This window comes from Calonectris borealis, chromosome 6 (genome assembly GCF_964195595.1).
Source record: "Calonectris borealis chromosome 6, bCalBor7.hap1.2, whole genome shotgun sequence".
In the NCBI taxonomy this organism is placed as follows: domain Eukaryota; kingdom Metazoa; phylum Chordata; class Aves; order Procellariiformes; family Procellariidae; genus Calonectris; species Calonectris borealis.
The window spans coordinates 22,612,263-22,631,350 of NC_134317.1; the positions used below are offsets into that span (position 1 = coordinate 22,612,263).

General features: G+C 38.9%; 2 protein-coding genes across 15 annotated transcripts in view; one reads left to right on the plus strand and one right to left on the minus strand.

The window, feature by feature from the left end:
* Window positions 1-14,248, plus strand: KLHL41 (kelch like family member 41). Of its 2 annotated transcripts, XM_075153163.1 has the most exons (7): window positions 1-1,490; window positions 4,224-4,381; window positions 4,474-4,581; window positions 5,426-5,611; window positions 7,331-7,477; window positions 8,319-8,455; window positions 13,706-14,248. In XM_075153163.1, exons 1-6 carry the CDS (start codon window positions 381-383, stop codon window positions 8,428-8,430), a joined length of 1,821 nt encoding a protein of 606 aa, XP_075009264.1. In that variant the 5' UTR covers window positions 1-380; the 3' UTR covers window positions 8,431-8,455; window positions 13,706-14,248. The 2 variants fall into 2 exon arrangements, with proteins under 2 accessions (XP_075009264.1, XP_075009263.1); XM_075153162.1 differs by lacking the exon at window positions 13,706-14,248 and having other exon boundaries at window positions 8,319-9,318.
* FASTKD1 (FAST kinase domains 1) overlaps window positions 9,322-19,088 on the minus strand; it is a 22,412-nt gene continuing 12,645 nt past the window's right edge. For 11 of the 13 annotated variants that reach the window (XM_075153147.1, XM_075153149.1, XM_075153150.1 and 8 more), the window contains 8 exons: window positions 18,187-18,673; window positions 17,547-17,661; window positions 16,716-16,844; window positions 15,824-15,955; window positions 14,658-14,771; window positions 14,242-14,383; window positions 13,068-13,182; window positions 9,322-12,038 (listed from right to left, as the gene is read on the minus strand). In XM_075153147.1, coding sequence (XP_075009248.1) covers window positions 11,949-12,038; window positions 13,068-13,182; window positions 14,242-14,383; window positions 14,658-14,771; window positions 15,824-15,955; window positions 16,716-16,844; window positions 17,547-17,661; window positions 18,187-18,673 — 1,324 coding nt within the window. In that variant the 3' untranslated portion in view covers window positions 9,322-11,948. The other 2 variants (XR_012674087.1, XM_075153154.1) reach the window with 2 other exon arrangements.

Genomic DNA, 19,088 nt, shown 5'->3' on the forward strand with positions numbered 1-19,088 from the left:
ATGTATATTTACAATGTTGCTCATAGCTGTCTCACTGAGGGTCAGATTGTGCTGTCCTTACTCATGTCAAATAATTTCTTACATTGCACCTAATCTTATTGATTCAATGTGGAGAATGATGGCAAATCCTGACCACAGTGACTAAAAGCAACAGTTGCTTCTTTCAGTCTTTGACAGCTGCGAGAGCCACTCTTTTTTTCCAAACCATCCATCCTAAATTCCGACCTGTAAGAGTATGTACCTATATTTAGCTAGCGAGATTAAGTTGCAGAGGCCTCAGGCAGGGCAAAGCACATTGGTCTGTCCTTTTTACAGACAGAGCTTTGGGCAGGCAACAGCTAAAGCTTTCTGCTCCCTCCCCTTTCCCAAGTATTTGCGAAATGGATTCCCAAAGGGAACTCACTGAAGAGCTCAGACTTTACCAATCCACCCTTCTTCAGGATGGCCTCAAGGAACTCCTTGAGGAGAAGAAGTTTATAGATTGCTCTCTAAAAGCTGGTGACAGAAGCCTGCCTTGCCACAGATTGATTCTGTCGGCCTGTAGCCCTTATTTTCGTGAGTATTTCTTATCCGAGCAAAATGAAGAGAAAAAGAAGGAGGTAGTTCTAGATAATGTTGACCCCAACATCCTGGATATGATTGTCAAATACCTTTATTCAGCAAGTATTGATCTTAATGATTCTAACGTGCAAGATATTTTTGCTTTGGCCAGTCGCTTTCAGATCCCTTCTGTATTCACTGTGTGCGTCTCCTATCTTCAGAAGAGGCTTGCTGTTGGTAACTGTCTGGCCATCCTTCGATTAGGTGTTCTGCTTGATTGCCCAAGACTTGCATTTTCTGCCCGTGATTTTGTTTCAGATCATTTTGTGCAGATCTGCAAAGAAGAGGACTTCATGCAGCTTGCCCCGCATGAACTTATCTCAGTTATTTCACCTGACAGCTTAAATGTAGAGAAGGAAGAACTGGTATTTGAAGCAGTAATGAGATGGGTCCGAACAGACAAGGAGAACAGAGTAAAGAGCCTGGGGGAAATTTTTGACTGCATACGTTTTCGTCTTATGCCAGAAAAATATTTCAAAGAACATGTTGAGAAGGATGATATAATTAAAAGCAACTCAGACCTTCAGAAAAAAGTAAAGATTGTGAAGGATGCTTTTGCTGGAAAACTGCCTGACTCTAGCAAAAGTACAGAAAAGTCAACCAAAGGGGAGGTGAATGGCGATGTAGGAGATGAAGATTTACTGCCTGGCTACCTAAATGACCTTCCCAGGCACGGCATGTTTGTCAAAGACCTAATACTTCTGGTTAATGACACTGCTGCAGTAGCTTATGATCCTCTTGAAAACGAATGCTACCTAGCAGCCCTGGCAGAACAGATTCCCAGAAATCATTCCAGTATAGTCACCAAACAAAATCAGGTCTACATTGTTGGAGGACTGTATGTGGAAGAGGAGAACAAGGATCAGCCTTTCCAGTCATACTTCTTCCAGGTATAAGCTTTATAATTGTTGGTGCAATAATAGGTGCGTATAAGAGTTACTGAAAAGTATTCTGAGTCTATGCAAGTGAGTTGTCGAGTCTCTCTGTACGGTCGATGGAGAGCTATTCCTGTCTTGGAGAGATCAATGAAACCAAGGGACTTGCATCTCCTCTTTCAAGATCAAGCCCCTGGTGAGATCTCAGAAAAGATTAAAAGGATTAGTATATTATATCTAGGCACCGGCTTTCATTGTTTAAGGCCCAGATTTTTCATGGGCCTAAATTTAAGCCTAATAATATTTTTGTAAAATATTTTGTGAATTTCTCTTAACTTCCATGAAAGTTGAGTGCTTAGCTGCTTTAGATCTAATGAGATGTCTTTCTTTTTTTGCATCTGAAATATTTTTTGACAGCAGTAATGTGCATATTTTAAATGCAACTTTTGTCACTAAAATTCCAGAAGTCCTTTTTTCACATCTACATTTGAAAATCTAGGGGTGTTCTAAAATAAGTAATATAGAGGTAGAAGGTTGTTTTTCTTGGCAAACTGTCAACGTCAGTACACTAAATACCATGTTTCAACTGAGAGCGTAATTTTATATCTTTGTAAATCTGTATAAATATAAGGCTGATTAATACAAACTGTAACTTCACAATGTATTTCAGAAAAATTGGCATGCTTACACCATAAACTAATTCTGTTGTGTTTTTAGGTACCTGGCTATATGCTTTGGGGGATATTTAAACTATCTCATGATGAATTATGCAATATGCTGCTGGCCATGTCTTGTCTTTAGGCACATTGGCCTAGAAGAGTGAAAGTAGGTCCTGTTTCAGTATAAAATAAAGCAGAGTGATAAGCAGTGATAGAATTTTAAAGCCTTCAGATATTAAAAAGTGCAAATATTAAGTGTTTATAGGAGTATGGCTCACTGTGACTTCACACATAATGAAAGAGTTGGTTTCAGGCATTTGTTACATCTATCAGAGGGAAGTCTTAGTTTGCTAGAGGGATTAGCACTGTTTAATTTCCTTATGTAGATGTAAAACACTAATCACTGAAGTGCAAAACTTGTTACAGAAATATTCTTCTAATAGAAATGTGTTGATGTCATAATGTATATAATCTAGAACTGAATAGTCTAAGTCTCAGGCTACTAGAAAGGGGCATCTGAAAAACTAAACCTCAAGACTGATATTAAAAATTGATGAAGTTTTCAGAATCCTACTTTATATGTCTATATCCATTTCCTGAAATCCTGCTCTCTCGCTTGTCATCTTTAATCTTGCTAGCTGCTGCTACTGCCTATAGTTAAAATACCGTCTGCATTACCCATGTGGCTGTTGTTCCCTCTAAAATGTTAATGTGGTGCCAAACCAATTTTCACTTACTGACCTCCCTTTCCCTACCCGTGAAGGACCTGTTACCATTTTGTTTGGTAGCTAGCAACCCAGGAGAAAACAAGGCTGCCAGTGGCTCAAAAATGCATGACTAGTTTATGTCCTATCATCAGTAGATATGTCATCTTCAAGACTGATTCACTAAGCATGCTGTGATCTGTGATGAGTACATCTTCTCCTCATTACGCCACCCAGATCCAGCTACTGGGGCAATCCATGTCTGTGAACTAAATTTCACTGTTGCAATAAAACTTCCTGTCCAGTAGGGGTGGTCTTAAATTTGGGAGACGCATTTTAGCATGGAGACCTTGACTGTGGAACATACTTCTGGAGAAAGGATGTCACTGGCTAAACGCGGTTCTGATTACTTTGACTGAACTTTCTCTTGCTTTCTATCAAATGCCTTTACACTCATGCAAACTTACATTTTACCTTCCCTTCCTGTACATCGTGAAGCAAATCTATATGCAATAGAAAAGAGAACATATTCTTTTTGAATGTTAGAGAGCATTCAGGTTCAATTGTAAGTTCCCAGATCAAAACAAAAATTAAGCACCACAGTTCTAGGAAAATATTGTTTTGGTTGGTTTGTTTGTTTTTTCTTCTGTCCTCCTTCTGCTGCTTCTCCATAGGTGTTTTTAGCATACTGGATGTGAGTTGAGACAGCCATGGGACTACTTCTGTAGGGATGACATCAATATTATTGCCAATGGAGCTGCACTGCTTGTCTTTTTTGCTTAGGAGTGAAGTCTTTATTCATTGTGCCTTCAGAGATCTCAGGAGCTTTTGAGGGTATTTGTGATGAGATACCACCTCTTTTGCCCTAGGGATTGCAGAAGAAACATCTGTGCCATTTGCCATGTAATATTTCCTGATCATTAAGAGGAACAGTGTGAGGATGTCTGGCATCTCTCACTGTAGCGATGAGCACAACCGGCTAAATGTATAGGTGTGGAATGGCAGGAGTGTCTACTCCCTTCAGGCAGGAAGAAGAACTTGTTCTTTCCAACATGTGATAGGGAACCCAGAGAGTGCAGGGACCTTCAAACAAGGAAGAGGAGCTTAATAAAGAGGCAAAGAAACTCTGTGAGGATGAGTGAGGGTGAGCAGATGCGAAGAGAGCTGTGTGGCATTGACTCTGCTACGTCTCAGCACCATGAAGCATGGGTGGGTAGAAGTCATCATGCATTAGCTGCACTGAGGGAAGGGTAGATTGTTCAGGCACGCAGATGAGCTGTTGAGAGACACTGAGTGCAATTAGATTAATTTTGTGGAACAATGTTTGTTGTGTGAATTTTTACTGTTTGCCTTTCCTAACACTTCCTGTTCTGATGCTCTTTCAGCTGGATAGCATCGCTGGTGAGTGGGTTGCCCTTCCTCCACTGCCATCAGCCAGGTGTCTCTTCGGGCTGGGAGAGTCAGACAGCAAGATCTATGTAATTGCAGGCAAGGACCTTCGCACTGAGGAGTCTCTAGATTCAGTATTGTGCTATGATCCTGTGTATGTTTGAAACTTAATTATGCCCACTGGGGACATGTAAATAGCCCATTGTTAGTTGAAAGAGCCTAACAGTGATATTCTTCTTGTTCCAGGGCAATGAAATGGGGTGAGATCAAAAAACTACCCATCAAAGTATATGGCCATGCTACTATCTCAAACAATGGATTGATATATTGTCTTGGCGGAAAAACTGATGATAAGTGAGTCTCTAAGTCTTTTCATCACAATTTATAACATTATTTGGTTGGTCCTTTGTAGATTATATGTCCTCACTCTCAGAAGTCAGGGTTTCCCTTTTTTACATCTCTGGATTAAGGTTGCTAACAATTTGGCAGAAGGGAACACATTATGGTATATAAGATATCTTTTTCATGATAAGGTAAAATTGCATATAAATTGTAATCCCAACTAGTTATTTTAATGATCGTACTCACTTCCAAGGCAAATTTTAATTACATTGCAGACACATTAGTATATATAGCTATGAGGACCCTCACTGAAAGTGTTATTTCCTTCCAGATAGAAATACTTAGGTGCCATGGAATTACTCTGTCAGTTTTTCCAATTTTCTCACCTGTGATGCCTGTTACACCTTAATGGGTATAACATTAGGAAGATCAAAGTTTTCACTCACACTGAGCACGTGGTGGTAATTTTTCAGTGTTTGTATAGGGGACATTTAAGACACAAGCTTGTCAAATCAGCCAAAACAGCAGCATAAGCTTTCTTTTATAACCTTTGACATACATTCCTCCACAAACCCATCTGAATAGAATACGCTGGGAAAGGACGTTGTCTTTCTCCTATATGGTACAGTGAAATTGCTGCCTTGAGTAAGCAGCATTTAACATTGGATTTAGTTCTATGGATGTGATTAGTGCTTTGTAGCCATGCAAAGATTCCCAGATTAGATACAAGAAAGGATCTCATGGAGAGGAAAGAGGTGTTATACATAAACCCACACAATCCACCTCAACTAGGTCTCACTTGGAACAAGCCAAAAGTTCATTAGAAATGATCACAGCTTTTCTTTTTCCTCCCCAGGAAATGCACTAATAGACTATTTGTATACAATCCCAAGAAAGGAGACTGGAGAGACCTGGCTCCAATGAAAGTGGCTCGCTCAATGTTTGGAACGGCTATCCATAAGGGCAAGATTGTCATTGCAGGTGGTGTCACTGAAGAAGGCCTTACTGCATCTGTTGAAGCTTTTGATCTGACCACCAATAAGTGAGTGCAATATTTAAGCTATTTTTAAGCAAGTGTTTTATCATCTAGGCTTTCAGGAGCTCCGAGATAAGAGTCACAAAGGTGTTCAGGTGCCTAAACTCCCACTGAGACACCTGGTCTACATTCACATCTCTAGCAACAACAGCAGCAGCAGCAGCTTAAAGAGCCCGTATCTCTGGCCATTTTTCCTGCCCCCACACGCATTTTCTATGCTACATTGCAAACATGATCAAAGAGCCCATGTAGCGAAAATAACCGACCCGCTAATCTTTTTTTTAAGTCTGATTAGTTTCCCAATTTTGTTGACCACACAGCCACGTAAACAGGTGTGCTGGCATAATAGGGGAGAAGTGGGAAACATGGGCAAGAGCCGCGCAATCTAGCTGAAACAGCACTGGCACTAAACATGAAACCCCAGCAAGAGAAATCAGGTGCCTGAACAGGACTAGCTGAATGTCCTTCAGGTACCTGGCCTTGTGATGCCTTGCCGTTCACTTACCTTGTCAGCAAATACCATTTACCACTAGTTAGCGACAGGCAGATAATTCTGCTTATTTATTTAATATAAAACCTATTTATTTAATATAAAAACTCCAGGAAGACTGAATATGAAGACTCCAGGAAGTTCTTCTTCACAGCCAGAATCTTTTGCAGTCAGCATCCCTCAAATGCTTATGATTTTCCAGGAGTATATACACTCTGTATCTGTGTCTTTCTCCTCTTAATTTTCCTTTTTGTTACTTTTGTTACTTTTCCTTCCTATCATCTTATTTATAAACTTTCATTTAAAATAATATCAGTAAAGCTTTATTATGATAGCTCAACCTTGTAAGTGGTCCTGGATACACCTTTATTTTATTAATAAACACTTCTATTGTATATAAACACAATTGGCTGTGCTGTCTTCACTGACAGGTGGCATTGCAGCCATCAACCTCACAACAAAAGCTTTAACTTAAATGTATGCTATCCCAAAGAGACTTGCTTATAAAATTTAACAATACAAATGTGAATTATGCAAGAATAATTCTATGAGTGAACTTTGGACTTTACATCTTCTATAGAAAGCAAAGGAAAGTAAAGATCATTTTGTTACCATGATGTTTGGCACATTCTGCTTTTCCATTGTTCAGAAACACGTGCAGCTTGTGGTCTGAAAAATCTGGTGTTGGTTTACTCTGTTTTGTTACTGTCAAGTCACACAAGCGAGAGAGACAAATTAGCCTATTAGTTTTGATGTTGACATTATCCAGAAGTGGGATGTCCGTATGTTTTATATGTTCATAGGTGTGAATTGGCAGAAAATTTGACGTTATGCTAATGAGCTCCCATGACTTTTTTTTTTTTAGTCAAATGATTATGTCAATGCCACTTGAAATGAAGATGCATTTTGGAAACTATAGGGAAAAAATGAGAGTAGTTTGGGAACAAAACATCTGTATAAAACATATTACTGATGATGAGACCAGCTGACCTTTAAGAAGTGGTCTCTGGGAAGAGATGTCATCACGGTGTAATTGCGTCACTTAAGACTTGCAGGAAGTCCCTGTGGGGATGGAGACACTGCAACTCACTGCTGATAAATCTCAGAATTTTTTCCTTTTACTAACCCTTTCACTCAAGCAATCCTTGGTACCTGAATTTATGTCATCCAGAGCATTCAGTTTAGAATATTTCTCATGTGTTTGTTTAACTTGGGTTTTTTCCTTTCACCTTTAGGTGGGAGATTATGCCTGAATTTCCCCAAGAGAGAAGTTCCATCAGTTTAGTCACCTTAAGCGGAGCTTTGTATGCTATTGGAGGCTTTGCAATGATTCAGCTTGAATCGAAAGAATTTGCACCCAGTGAAGTCACTGACATATGGAAGTAAGTTTAATTTTAATCACCTTTCCTGGTGGAAAGCTGTATCAAAAATTGAGGTTTGTAGACACTGGAGGGTAAAATTAGTTTTCTGTTTAACTCTGGAAATGAACCATGGCACAGGTTGTAAAGCACTTGTTGACAGAAATATTTGTCAGAAAGTAACAAATAAACATGAGACTTGGATCTAATGACTACTTCTACCTACTAGTAATTTGAATAGTCTGAGCCATGATCTTCAGATTCTTTTAGTCTTAAAGAGAGTAACTTGCCATATCTCTTGGCAGGTTTAGCCTTGGAAGTGTACCATAAAAACATTCTCTGTTTCGTGACATTCTTATGCAGAAAAGCCTGTATATACAGAGGTTTGTGCATATTCATGTGTTAATAGTCAAATGAGTAATTGTTCCAAGAGAATCAAAAATCCCTATCTCCTAGATTTTTTTTTTAATCTAAATCACGGTAGCAGTGATGAAACATCGCATCTCTGCTGTGACTCTTCAGTTGCTAAGGTAAATTCAGGAGTTCTAACTGGCAGAAGGATAGGAAGGATTCCCAGGATATAAGGGATACTTAAGACAAGGAGGAAGCTTTTATAGGAGTAATTAAAGTATGACACAGGCCAGCAACAATCTTTAGGGACCAGGAAAAGGAGAAATCACATGTGCAAGAACATCTTTCTGTTCTCTTCTGGAGGACAAAAGCAGCCCTTTTGTGGCATCCTTCAGCACATGGTTGCTACAAGCCTTTGCAACACGTGGACTATCCTCCTTTTCATGTATGTGTGATGAAGCATCAAACTCAAATTTTAAGAAGCTATGTTCTGACCTTATTTTGTTAAATGCAGGTATGATGATGAAAAGAAGGAATGGATTGGCATACTGAAAGAGATCCGATATGCTACTGGAGCCTCCTGCCTGGCTACACGCTTAAACCTCTTCAAGTTATCAAAACTGTAAATAAAATGCTGAAAGATGTGATATGGTATGGGAGTTTCGATAGGCTCTTCTGGTTTTGTTGCATGAAAATGTCCCCAAATTGTACAGAGTTTTGTAGCACCATACTAGTTATACTGTTAACTGGTAAACAGTTCATCCGTCTGTCCAAGTCTTATGATATTTACTACCTAACCAATAACTGAATTTTTGCCAACGTTTAAAATCCTGAAGAATTCTAATTAACGTTGATTAGAATAAATGAAGATTTCAGAGAGAACTCCATTTTTCACTCTGTGAAATTGCCAATAAAACTAGTTAGACTTCCTTACACTCAGACAATCCAGGATATTAGTGGCTTATACTCCAAACAATGCCCATGAATTAATTTTTAAGTTAAATACAACTAGTAGGTAGCTAATTTTATTTTAACTGGCTGCTTGTACAGCCTGATTTCCCCCTTCAGCAATGTATGTAAATCCTGCATTCTTCAGCCATGTCTTGAAATATTTTCATTAGAGCCTTCTAAAAATAATTTAGCCTGGAATTGAAGTGCATATTGAAAACAAAAGTGGCCTAAGAAATGCCAGTCTCGGTCAAAGCTGTACTAATAGCCAGACATGAGGAAAGAGAGAGAAGTTCACAAGGTTAATAGCTCTGCTGTTTCACGTACTATGTTTAGGCTTCTGGTAACAAGGATTTTCCACTTTTTTATGCTTTTATATTTATTTCCAAAGCAAATATTTTATGAAAGCTTTTCTCAGAGATCTGAGGCCATTAACAAGCATTCATTAAAAAGTCCTAGAAGAATTGATCATTAGCAAATACCTATAGCAGAGAGGACTTTTCCATCTAATAAAGAGTTGATGCATTTTGATGTTGAGACTTTTAACAATTAAACTTTGTTTTTAAAACTATAAAAGTATCACTTGATGGTGTCTCTTTTAGTGATCAGCTCATCATCATACTGACAGGACACATTCTTAGTACAGCCTTTGCCCAAAACAGAGCACTCAGTTTTCTTAAAGTAGAGCATGCCCACCATTTTTATAGAGTATCTCTTCAAAGGATTTCTCCATTGAATGAAAAGGGTGTCATAAATCTAAAGGATGTCATAACTCTAAATCTAATTACAACTGATATAGCAGGAAAACTGGAAAAGAAGCCCACCGCACCTGACTGAATAGCAATTCCAACTATCAAATGACCCCTTGCATTGCCTTTCTAGGAGATGGAGGCAAACATATGGCGAAGGCGCAGCCATCATAGCTCATTTCAGTATGTTACTGTACACCGGTACTTAATCTGTGGGACATCTTTTCTGTTTTCCCGTTTAGTACCCAAATCTTCAGCTGTTCTTAGCATCTTTTCATTGGCTCCAGTTAAATCACTGGTTTACATCAGCCCATCTGCTCTAACACTTGCTGATTTAATTTAGAAAGAATGACTGCAAAGGATCAAAAGCAGCACTTTTTACTGAAATACTCTTATATTTCGCTTTTCTTAGATGCCTTTTCTGAATCCACTCATAGCAAGTTTTAATCCTCTTCCCATTGTGAATACTCCTAACTTTATCCATATATAACTTGAAGATACCTGGCTTGGCACACAGTGACTGCTGGCTACCTGAAAAGCAGGGCTCAGCTCAAACACATGACCACCCATGACTGATCACTTCAGCTACAGCCATTGCCACCTTTCTTACGCTCAAAGGTTGCTACTTGAAGGCCATCTGTACAGACACAGGGTCATGCAAGAGCCCTCTGACTTGTAGCCCACCTTCTGAGATCCTAACCTATATTTATGATTGTCTTCTCCATTTTATACAAAATATAATGTGCATGTAGTCTTTCTATGTGCTGTGCCTTCAATGACACTTCCTCAAAGCACTTCTACGTCTTGGAGCCCTTGTCTGTTTGACACCATAAGCAGACAATCATGTACTAGTTTTTTCAGTCATCCCACCAACATGAGGGCTGCCTCAGCAAGAAAGCACCTTGCAGCTTCGATCAGTTCTGTCGGTTTTTCCTGGATTTTCATTAGTGCCCTGATTTGTATTCAGCCAACAAAAAAATTTTCTTCTAAGTAGTAAAAAAAAAAAAGTGACAGCCAGGTGCATAATGGTCAGTGCAGAAATGCAGTTGCTTACCTCTGCCAGGTTTCAAAGGAAGTGGTAAAAAGAATGTCTATTGCTTCTATTAAAAAGGCAAGAAAACATATACACGTATGCGTGAAAGAGATGGGCACAGCCAGCAGTCGTCATGAGGTAACGGCAGCTGTAGTCACAACATGGCTGCCTCTGAAAATGGGCCGATTTGCAGAAGTATAACCAGTCTACAGTTGCTGCTCTACAATGAACATTCTCCTGGCTATTCCACTTTTTCCTTCTACGTCTCAGTATCTTATGCCTCCTGACACAAACCCTGGCTAAGCGCGATCACAGGAAGCCTGAACCAACTGGCAGATGGTTTTGAAACATGATAAATAAATTAAAAATGCTTTTCACCACCAGTAGTAACCAAGGTGGTTGTCACTCTCTGAAGACTTCTCTTGGTCCTGATTCTTGGTTTCAATTTTCAGCCTAATTTTGCTCTTTTTTACACTGTCTTATTTACAGAACAGGCAGGTTAGATGGTTTGTCTACTTTTGTTTTATTTCTATTAGCAAGGGCTAGTTCAATGCATAATGTCATAATAATAAATTTCATTAATTATCCAGTTGCTAGTAAGTGCCTACGTTTGACATAAGCATTATTGTCTCCTTATCTCGTATAAACCTTTCAGGTATCCCTTCCAAGGTGCATTTAACTGGAGTACAGGTGTTTCAAGGGTCTGGCTGGCTGCCAGATCTCTAGAACTAGTCTACCTTTTAAGTACATGAAGGTGTTCCAGAAAGCTCAAGCCATACTTCTTCTGCACACACCACATCACAGGGTAGAAGCAGCTGGAGGTTCCTCACCGCACGACACCCTCCCCCAACACAGTCACCCACAGTACCTCTGTTCTGGAAGACGGAAACAGAATGGCTGTAATAGCAGTCCTATTCTTAGTAAATCTGCATTTCGGTTTCTTGGTTTCACAGTACAGATACTGTTCGATCCCCATTGCTCATTCTGTCACATGCTGGAGGACAGACATAGTTTCCAGTACATCTGCTGCCTCCTCTCTCACAGTCAAGAGCATTTCCAACTTTTTCTTTGGATACTTTGATGTCTGGCTAAGCCTCTGTGCTATTTATTTAGGAGATAATAATGTAATGTTATGGCAAAACTGTCACAGATTCATTTACTTAAAGAGTAGCTCCCAGATAATGGGAGATTTTAAGCATCCTTATCGCATCTTCATGGCCCATTGTGACCTGCCTTTTGCAATCCCTAACAAATTGAGGATTAAATCTCTTGACACCTGATGCCCCATGGCAAGCCTTGGTCCAGCTGACTCACAGATAAAGAGAGTTTTGAAACTAAGTATTCCAGGATGACAAGAAGTTTAATGGTACATAAAGTGTTTCTGTAAAAAGTACTTTTGACTGCATGTCTGACATCACTGTATTCCATATAGATGCCTTCTCAGATATTCTAGCTGTTCACCTTTTGTTGACAGAACCATAGAATTCCATTCAAAGTGAGGAATCTGTAGAACAGAATCATACAAACTGCGTGTTAACATTGATGTAAGCCACATACCATCTTACAGCAAAGAAAAGGCGCTCTGATATCTGTTGTTCTCCACTTGAAGCTATTTTATCACCTGTATCCTTCTAAAAGCTAGGCCTATTCTAATACTGAAAAGATTAATTTCTCAGTGTAAGATTCTGCTTCATGTAAGTACAGTCAGTTTGCTTCCAAAAAGCAGCATAGTTGCAGAGATGTAAAGCAGATGCCCACACTTTATGGCTATGACAACTCCATTACACCATCTCCCACCTTTTGAAACCCAAATCAAGAGAAAAATCCCAGGTTACTGTAGTTTGTAATGTTAATGGACCAAACTAGAACGGTGTATCAGTAGCATAACATTTACCATCAGGGCAATATGAGAAAGGATTATTATCCTGTTAAAAAAAAAAACCCAAACTTAAGCTTAAAGAAGGATTCTCGTTAAAATTAGGGTAGGTAAGTAATTATATATAGGAGAATCTGCATTCATGAGCCTCCATTACCCAAATGTTTCTATGCTGGTGGCTGTGAATTATCTCTGGCCGCTAGTCTTCCCCATCACAGCACTATCACTGCAGCAGACAGACAGCATCCATATCCCATCTTGCAGCTGCTGTAACTGTCTCTCTATCACCCAAGGAGGGTATGTTCAGTGTTTTTGTAGTGTAGAAATCTTTGGTGAATTGAAACGAAACTCCCGTTTCACTTTTTCTGCTTTAATCAGGCTAGGTCAAGATTGCTAGTTTGCCTGCAGTAAGGTAAGACTGAGACCTTTTGACTTCAGTTTTGCTGCAGCCAGTGTCAGAGAAGGTGCAAGTTCTATGAAATCCTTACATCATCTTGAGAACAGCTTGGAATTTCCCCCCCTAAATACAAAAATTGCTCTCACCCAGTAGGTGCTTTTAACTATTAAAACTATCTTTAAATCTGTTGCAAGGAAAATGTATCTATCTGCACTATTGATACAACTCAGAAAAGACATAAAATATTGCTGATTGCTCACCTGAACTACCCGGTACCCCAGCATTTCCAGGTGTCGTTTTTTCACTGCAGGTTCTCCTTTCAGGTGACGTGAATCTTTGCTAAAAGCTTTTGAATCAAGAAATTCCAAAGCAATTCTGCAAACAATAAAAATGTGCATTTACTTTCAGGTCCTACCTGAATAGCGAGAAGTGGTGTTTCTAGTTCAGTATTGATAGTTAGCAAGACTATCACCAGATAAACCTGACAATTCATAGAAAAAGAAAATTAAACAACTCCCTGAAACTAGACAAAACATTTTCCTCATATTTATCTAGAGATACTCGAACTTCACATAATTTAGAAAAAGCATTTCCTCCCTGCATCTGTTTTTGTACAAATGGCAAAAACAGCTAACCAGCATTTTCAAGGCTTACATTTGAAGAGGTGGGAGGAAAACAGTACTCCAATCTCATGAAACACATTTCAAGAATGCCCTGTTTGCCCTAGTGTCCTGGGTCTGGCTGGGATGGAGTTACTTTTCTTCACAGCAGCCCGTATGCTGCTCTGCTTTGGATCTGTGACCAAAACAATGTTGGTAATACACCAATATTTTGGCTATTGCTGAAGAGTGCTTGCACAGCATCAAGGCCTTCTCTGTTTCTCACTCTGCACCCACAGTGTATAGGCTGGCGTTGGCAAGAAGTTGGGAGGGGACACAGCTGGAACCTCAACTGGCGAAAGCGATATTCCACACCATATAACATCATGCTCAGCAATAAAACGGGGGAGCTTTTCCAAAGTAGCCATTGCTCCGGCACTGGTCTGCTGGTGGTGAGTGACTGCATTCGCATCAATTTTTTTCTTTTACCTTTTTGGTTTTTTTTTTTTTTCCTTCTTTCTTCTCTTCACTTATTAAACTGTCTCAATTGCAACCCAGGAGTTTTTTTTCCTCGCTTTTGCCCTCCAGATTCTCTCCTCCATCACACTGCAGGGGAGTGAGCAAGCAACTGGGTGGGAGCTTAGTTGCTGGCTGGGGTCAACCCACCACACCTAGGAAGGCTAAACCTCATAAGGCTTTGGAAGAAGGAACAGAAAAATAAATAGCCTAGGGGCTGCAACAACCATTTAGGACATAAGCATCAAAAACCTGATCTAAACTTGATCTAAACTTGGAAGCTTGGACGAGCTAATGTGCAAGAATTCGATGTACTAACCTCTGAGCTCCTGATGGCAGAGCCTTTTTCCCTTCACCCTTGATGTCGTGTCTCAAGTGTATTCCCTCCACATCATCCAAAGGTATATTCTGAGCCATATAGGAAAGAGGCTTTTTATTTTCATCCAGAACGCACTCAAAATCTGCGAAAAAACACAACAAACCTGTTTACTGACAAAAAAAAAGGGAAAGAATTTGATCTGTACAGTGTTTACTTCTAGAAAAAACTAAGTGATAACCATAATTAGAGATACCCAACATTATTTATATTATGCAGAACTTTTTAGAAACTGTATTTTATACAGCAATTTCTTCTTTGCAGTATCTTGTGGCCACATGACGAGGGGCTTCCTAATTTTGGTGATAATAGTGGTATCAGAGGTCTTCTTAATAATCCTTGGAGGATTAACTTCTCACCTATTTCATAGTAGTATGGTGTGAGAACAGATATTCTTGCATAATGGCTCCCTCCTAAGATCTCTGTCAGCATTCTGTGAACATGCTGTCGCAGTGGATTTATTCGGCTACTGCCTACAAAGACAAAATAAAGAATTCATACATCAAAACTTCCACAGCCAAAGTTTTGAAAATAGCACTTTGTGACACTGCATATTTGGCAGCCAGCCTACTGAATTAAAGCTTTCCCACAGATCCCTCATGTTATTCCATCATAATTCAGAGACCATGTGATCATCTTTTGGGTGGAAAGTGGCAGGTGCCTATTAAGCACGAATTTCAAATCCAGACTTTCCATCCTAGGATTTTTCCCATTCACATACTACAAACACTTTAGTTTCAGGTTTCACCGGCTGGATTTTGTTTGCTTTTAAACGTGCTTACACACTTAAATAAATATTTACTCATTTTGCATCTATTACAGGCACACCACACTATCTGTCTCTTCTCTGTCTGTTGTAGATTGTTTAATACCTTGCTCCATTAAACATCTTCAGTCTCAGAGATAACGCAGCTGAGTTCGATGGATAGCAAAGCAGATCTCCTCCATGAGAATTAGTGGAGGAGATACTGAGTTTGCATCAGATGGATTTTGTGAACTGATCACTATTCTGAAAGATCTCAGCTGCTACACTTGACCACTAGCCTACTTCTCCACCTCTCATCCTTGATGGATCTTGATTCTTCTGAGGAAGATGACAGCGGTGAGTTCAAAAGGAGGCAGCAAAAATGCTCACCTTGAAAAATTTAAGTCAAATGTTCAGTCTTGTAAGAGAAACAGGGATCAAAGTGACCCATCTCCTCCAGGAGACAATCCTAATGATCCTCTTCCTGCCTCTCCATATACAGTGTTTCTGTGTATTTAGATTTTATTTCTTATCTTACACTACATTACATTAATTATCTCTATTACATTAATTCTCTCAGGGAAAACTGCTTTGCGATCTGTCGCACTACTTTGCCATTGCACTTTTCAAGAACACATCCTCAGCAAATAGTGGGGTGCGCTTTTCTGAGCTTCTGTTGTGTGCTACTGTTAACATGACAGTTTTAGAAGAAGTGTCTAGCACACTGTTGAAAACTGTTACTAGTAACAAGGGCAGCTTTTCCTCTCCTAAGTTACTTACTGTAATGAAAGACACGTTGGCAGTAGCGCTCATGAAACCAAGGGATGTGAAACTCCGGGCATTCCAGACAGACTGCTCTGTTCAATTTCATGAGGCGTGAGCGGACCCTCTGCTTTAGGGTATCAGGCAGGACTGAGTTAAACAAAATAAAAAGGTGTGAACTGGAATGTGAAAAATCCAACGCATTGAACTACATGGCTACCTCCCAATTCTTTACTAGAGATGCAAATATCTGTATATTACGGCATTTATAAAATTACTGCTGTGGAATCTTGGAAAGGTTCTCAAAATCCCTGAGGAAAAAATGAAAAGTAACAGTTTTGCTCAATATTAAGAACAACAGCAAGACAAAAGAAAGCAGCAATTTAAACTCTCCTCTATCGTTTATCTTTTAATGAAGTGGTTGAAGGCAAAATGGCAACACTACATTGATAGCGAACAACGTACAGGTAGAGGAAGGAAACAGTCAAACGCTCGGTCTCTTATTTAGAGAGAAGAGACTGGTGGGACTCATTTCTTGCAGACAGGAATCCCACATTATTTCTTGAGCTTTAAGACTATTTCTAATAATAAATACCACACTCATGTAATTTTATTTCTAATAAAATTGAAGAATTATTAAATACTGAGTGCAATAAGTTGACTATAAAATTTGCTTTAAATGAGCTTTTCTCACCTGCAATACAAGTCTGTACTTTTAAAACAAAGCACAAATTTTTGTTCATTCCTTCCCTTTTAGCACTCAAATAATGACTAGATTACATAGCGGGGTCTTTCCAGAAAACTGAATCGTTTAAAGAGTAATTCTACTTCTCAAGTCATATCTAGGTCCACAATTCCACTTTACGCCAAATGCTACGTAATCAAATTCAACAGAGCGCTAGATATTTACCTTCAAGCTGAGCATCCAATTTGCTTAGGAAAGAAACATTAAATATCCTCTTTATCAGAACAGGAGGAAAATACCCAGCCACTGCCAAAACATGACCAAGCAGCACCAAGTGGTGAGTTTCAAAAGAACCTTTAAAAAGCAAACAGAAATTCATATTAACACATGACATAAAGTTGACAGGATTTGCAATGTCCTCCGAAATCATTCAAGTTTCTCTCTTAACCTACTAAATGAATGCTCAGGCAGATTAAGGACTACCTCTGCTAACTGCACCAAGACATAAGGTAACTCCTGCCAGGTCTTTGCAGGAGGAAACTAGTTACTCTTAAAAAAAGGTAACGCCACAGTATTTCAGTAGCCAGCAAATTTTCATAGTTCTGTGAGGTTGTATCATCAATTAAAAAAAAAAAAAAAGTTTCTACATATTTCCTTTACAACTTAGTCATTTCTTTGTGACAAATCACAAAATGTATCCTGTCCCCAAATGATGATTCTTTGGGGAACACCACAACAATTCTATCCAATAACAGCACAGCAAATTAATCAGAATTTTCACTTGCTTTTTACTATGCTCAAGATACCTTGCTAATGCCTTATCAACAGTAATTTTTAAAGGGTGAAATGAAGCTAGAAAACCCCACAGAAGCATATACTGAATCTCTGTCGTGGTTTAACCCCAGTAGGCAGAGTATTAGGAGTATCATACAGACACACTTTTTTCTTTGCTTAAAAAAAAATGCCATTCTATTCCAATTTTTATTCAGTACAAATAATATCTTCCAATGACACTCATTTATTTGGTATCAGAATATCTTTGTCTAATGCACTTACTCAAGTTAGAAGTAAGATGTTGGATACAACTTTCAAAGAACTCTTCACTGGCAGGAGGGTCATAATTCAGAGCAGAGAAAAGGAAGAGAATAAAATAGATTTCAAAGGGGTGGATCTGGAAAAAAAGACATCCTAAATTCAATCACTGCAAAATATCCTAATATTACTTTACAATAAAAAAGGGTTTTACAATTCATTCAAAATTGGGAGATTTTATTGTGAAAACACAGTAATTTTGACCAAAAAGACAGGCTATTGGGGAAATCCCAACAAGAATGAGTAATGTAAAAATATACACTGTGTGACGTGACTATTTGTAAAGAGGTTAAAAAAAATTATTTAAGATGGTCAAATGTAAAGCTGAATGCAAAGGCTTATGGTTGACCTAACACTGACTGACTGAACAACAAAATAAGAAAGGAAGATTAAAGAGAAGTATTTAAGAGAACTTACTTAAATAAGTTTTGCATGGAAGCAAAACAGCTTTGAGTGAACATAGGAAAAGATGAGCTCAAATCAGGTACACTGAAGAAAGCTCTTAGAAACACTGTGTGGATTGTGCTCTGAAACACATTAACCACTAACCTGTCCTTTCTTACTGAATAACTTACACAGTAGATAGAAAGAAAAACTGTAATACCTTGTCTATATTTTCAACAGTCACAGAAGCTATTCTGTCAAGTAATGAAGGACAACGGTGGTTTGTTTTCATGAGAAGAAAAGACAACTGTAATACATTTGCCCATGTTATTTGGTCTATCAAGCGTTGACACATGGCCATAGTTTCCTCACTGAGGACTTCTTCAAACCACTGTCCATTCACATGTGTAATTTCTTCCAACAGAAGATTTAAGTTGTTGGCTTTCTGAAGCCTCTGAAATCCACAGTCATTTAGTTTTTGCAGAAGCTTTACACATAGCTCAGAACTGTTTTGCCAGTACAACTGGTCATAATGATTCCATTTGACAAGAGCTGTAGCAATGCAATTCAACTGGTGGAGCCTGCATTGAGGCAGAACTGCTGCTGCTTTGTTTATAATTATTTCTTCCACTTGAAAGGAAGGAAGCATGGCCAGAACACGAATTATTGCAGCAGTATCAGCAGGTATGACACTAGATTTTAAAAAACTGGAAAAGAGAGAGAAATAAAAACAGACCATCAGTACTGACAACGCGCAAATATTAAAAAAAACCAAATAAATTACATGCGTGAAAATTCTATTTTAAAAGTCAAAAGCTGCACATCAAATATAAAATAAGTAGAATATTAATGACATGGTAGAAATTCACACAGTTAGTGACTACCATCTTTTTTCATTGAGATTAACTTCTTCCTTCTAATTTATTCAAAATTGAAAAAGGGAGGAAGACAGGGAGCATCTCAGTCAGCTGGTGAGACTTCAAGTGTTACTGATAAACACAGAAGTCCTTAGTAAGCGCAGAAGGTCCACCTTTGTTAACGGAGTCTGTGGGTTTCTGGGCCTGGATAATTTCTGTCATTTCTGTCCTGGGGACCACCAGGTTCTGAGGTGCCTGAGGAACA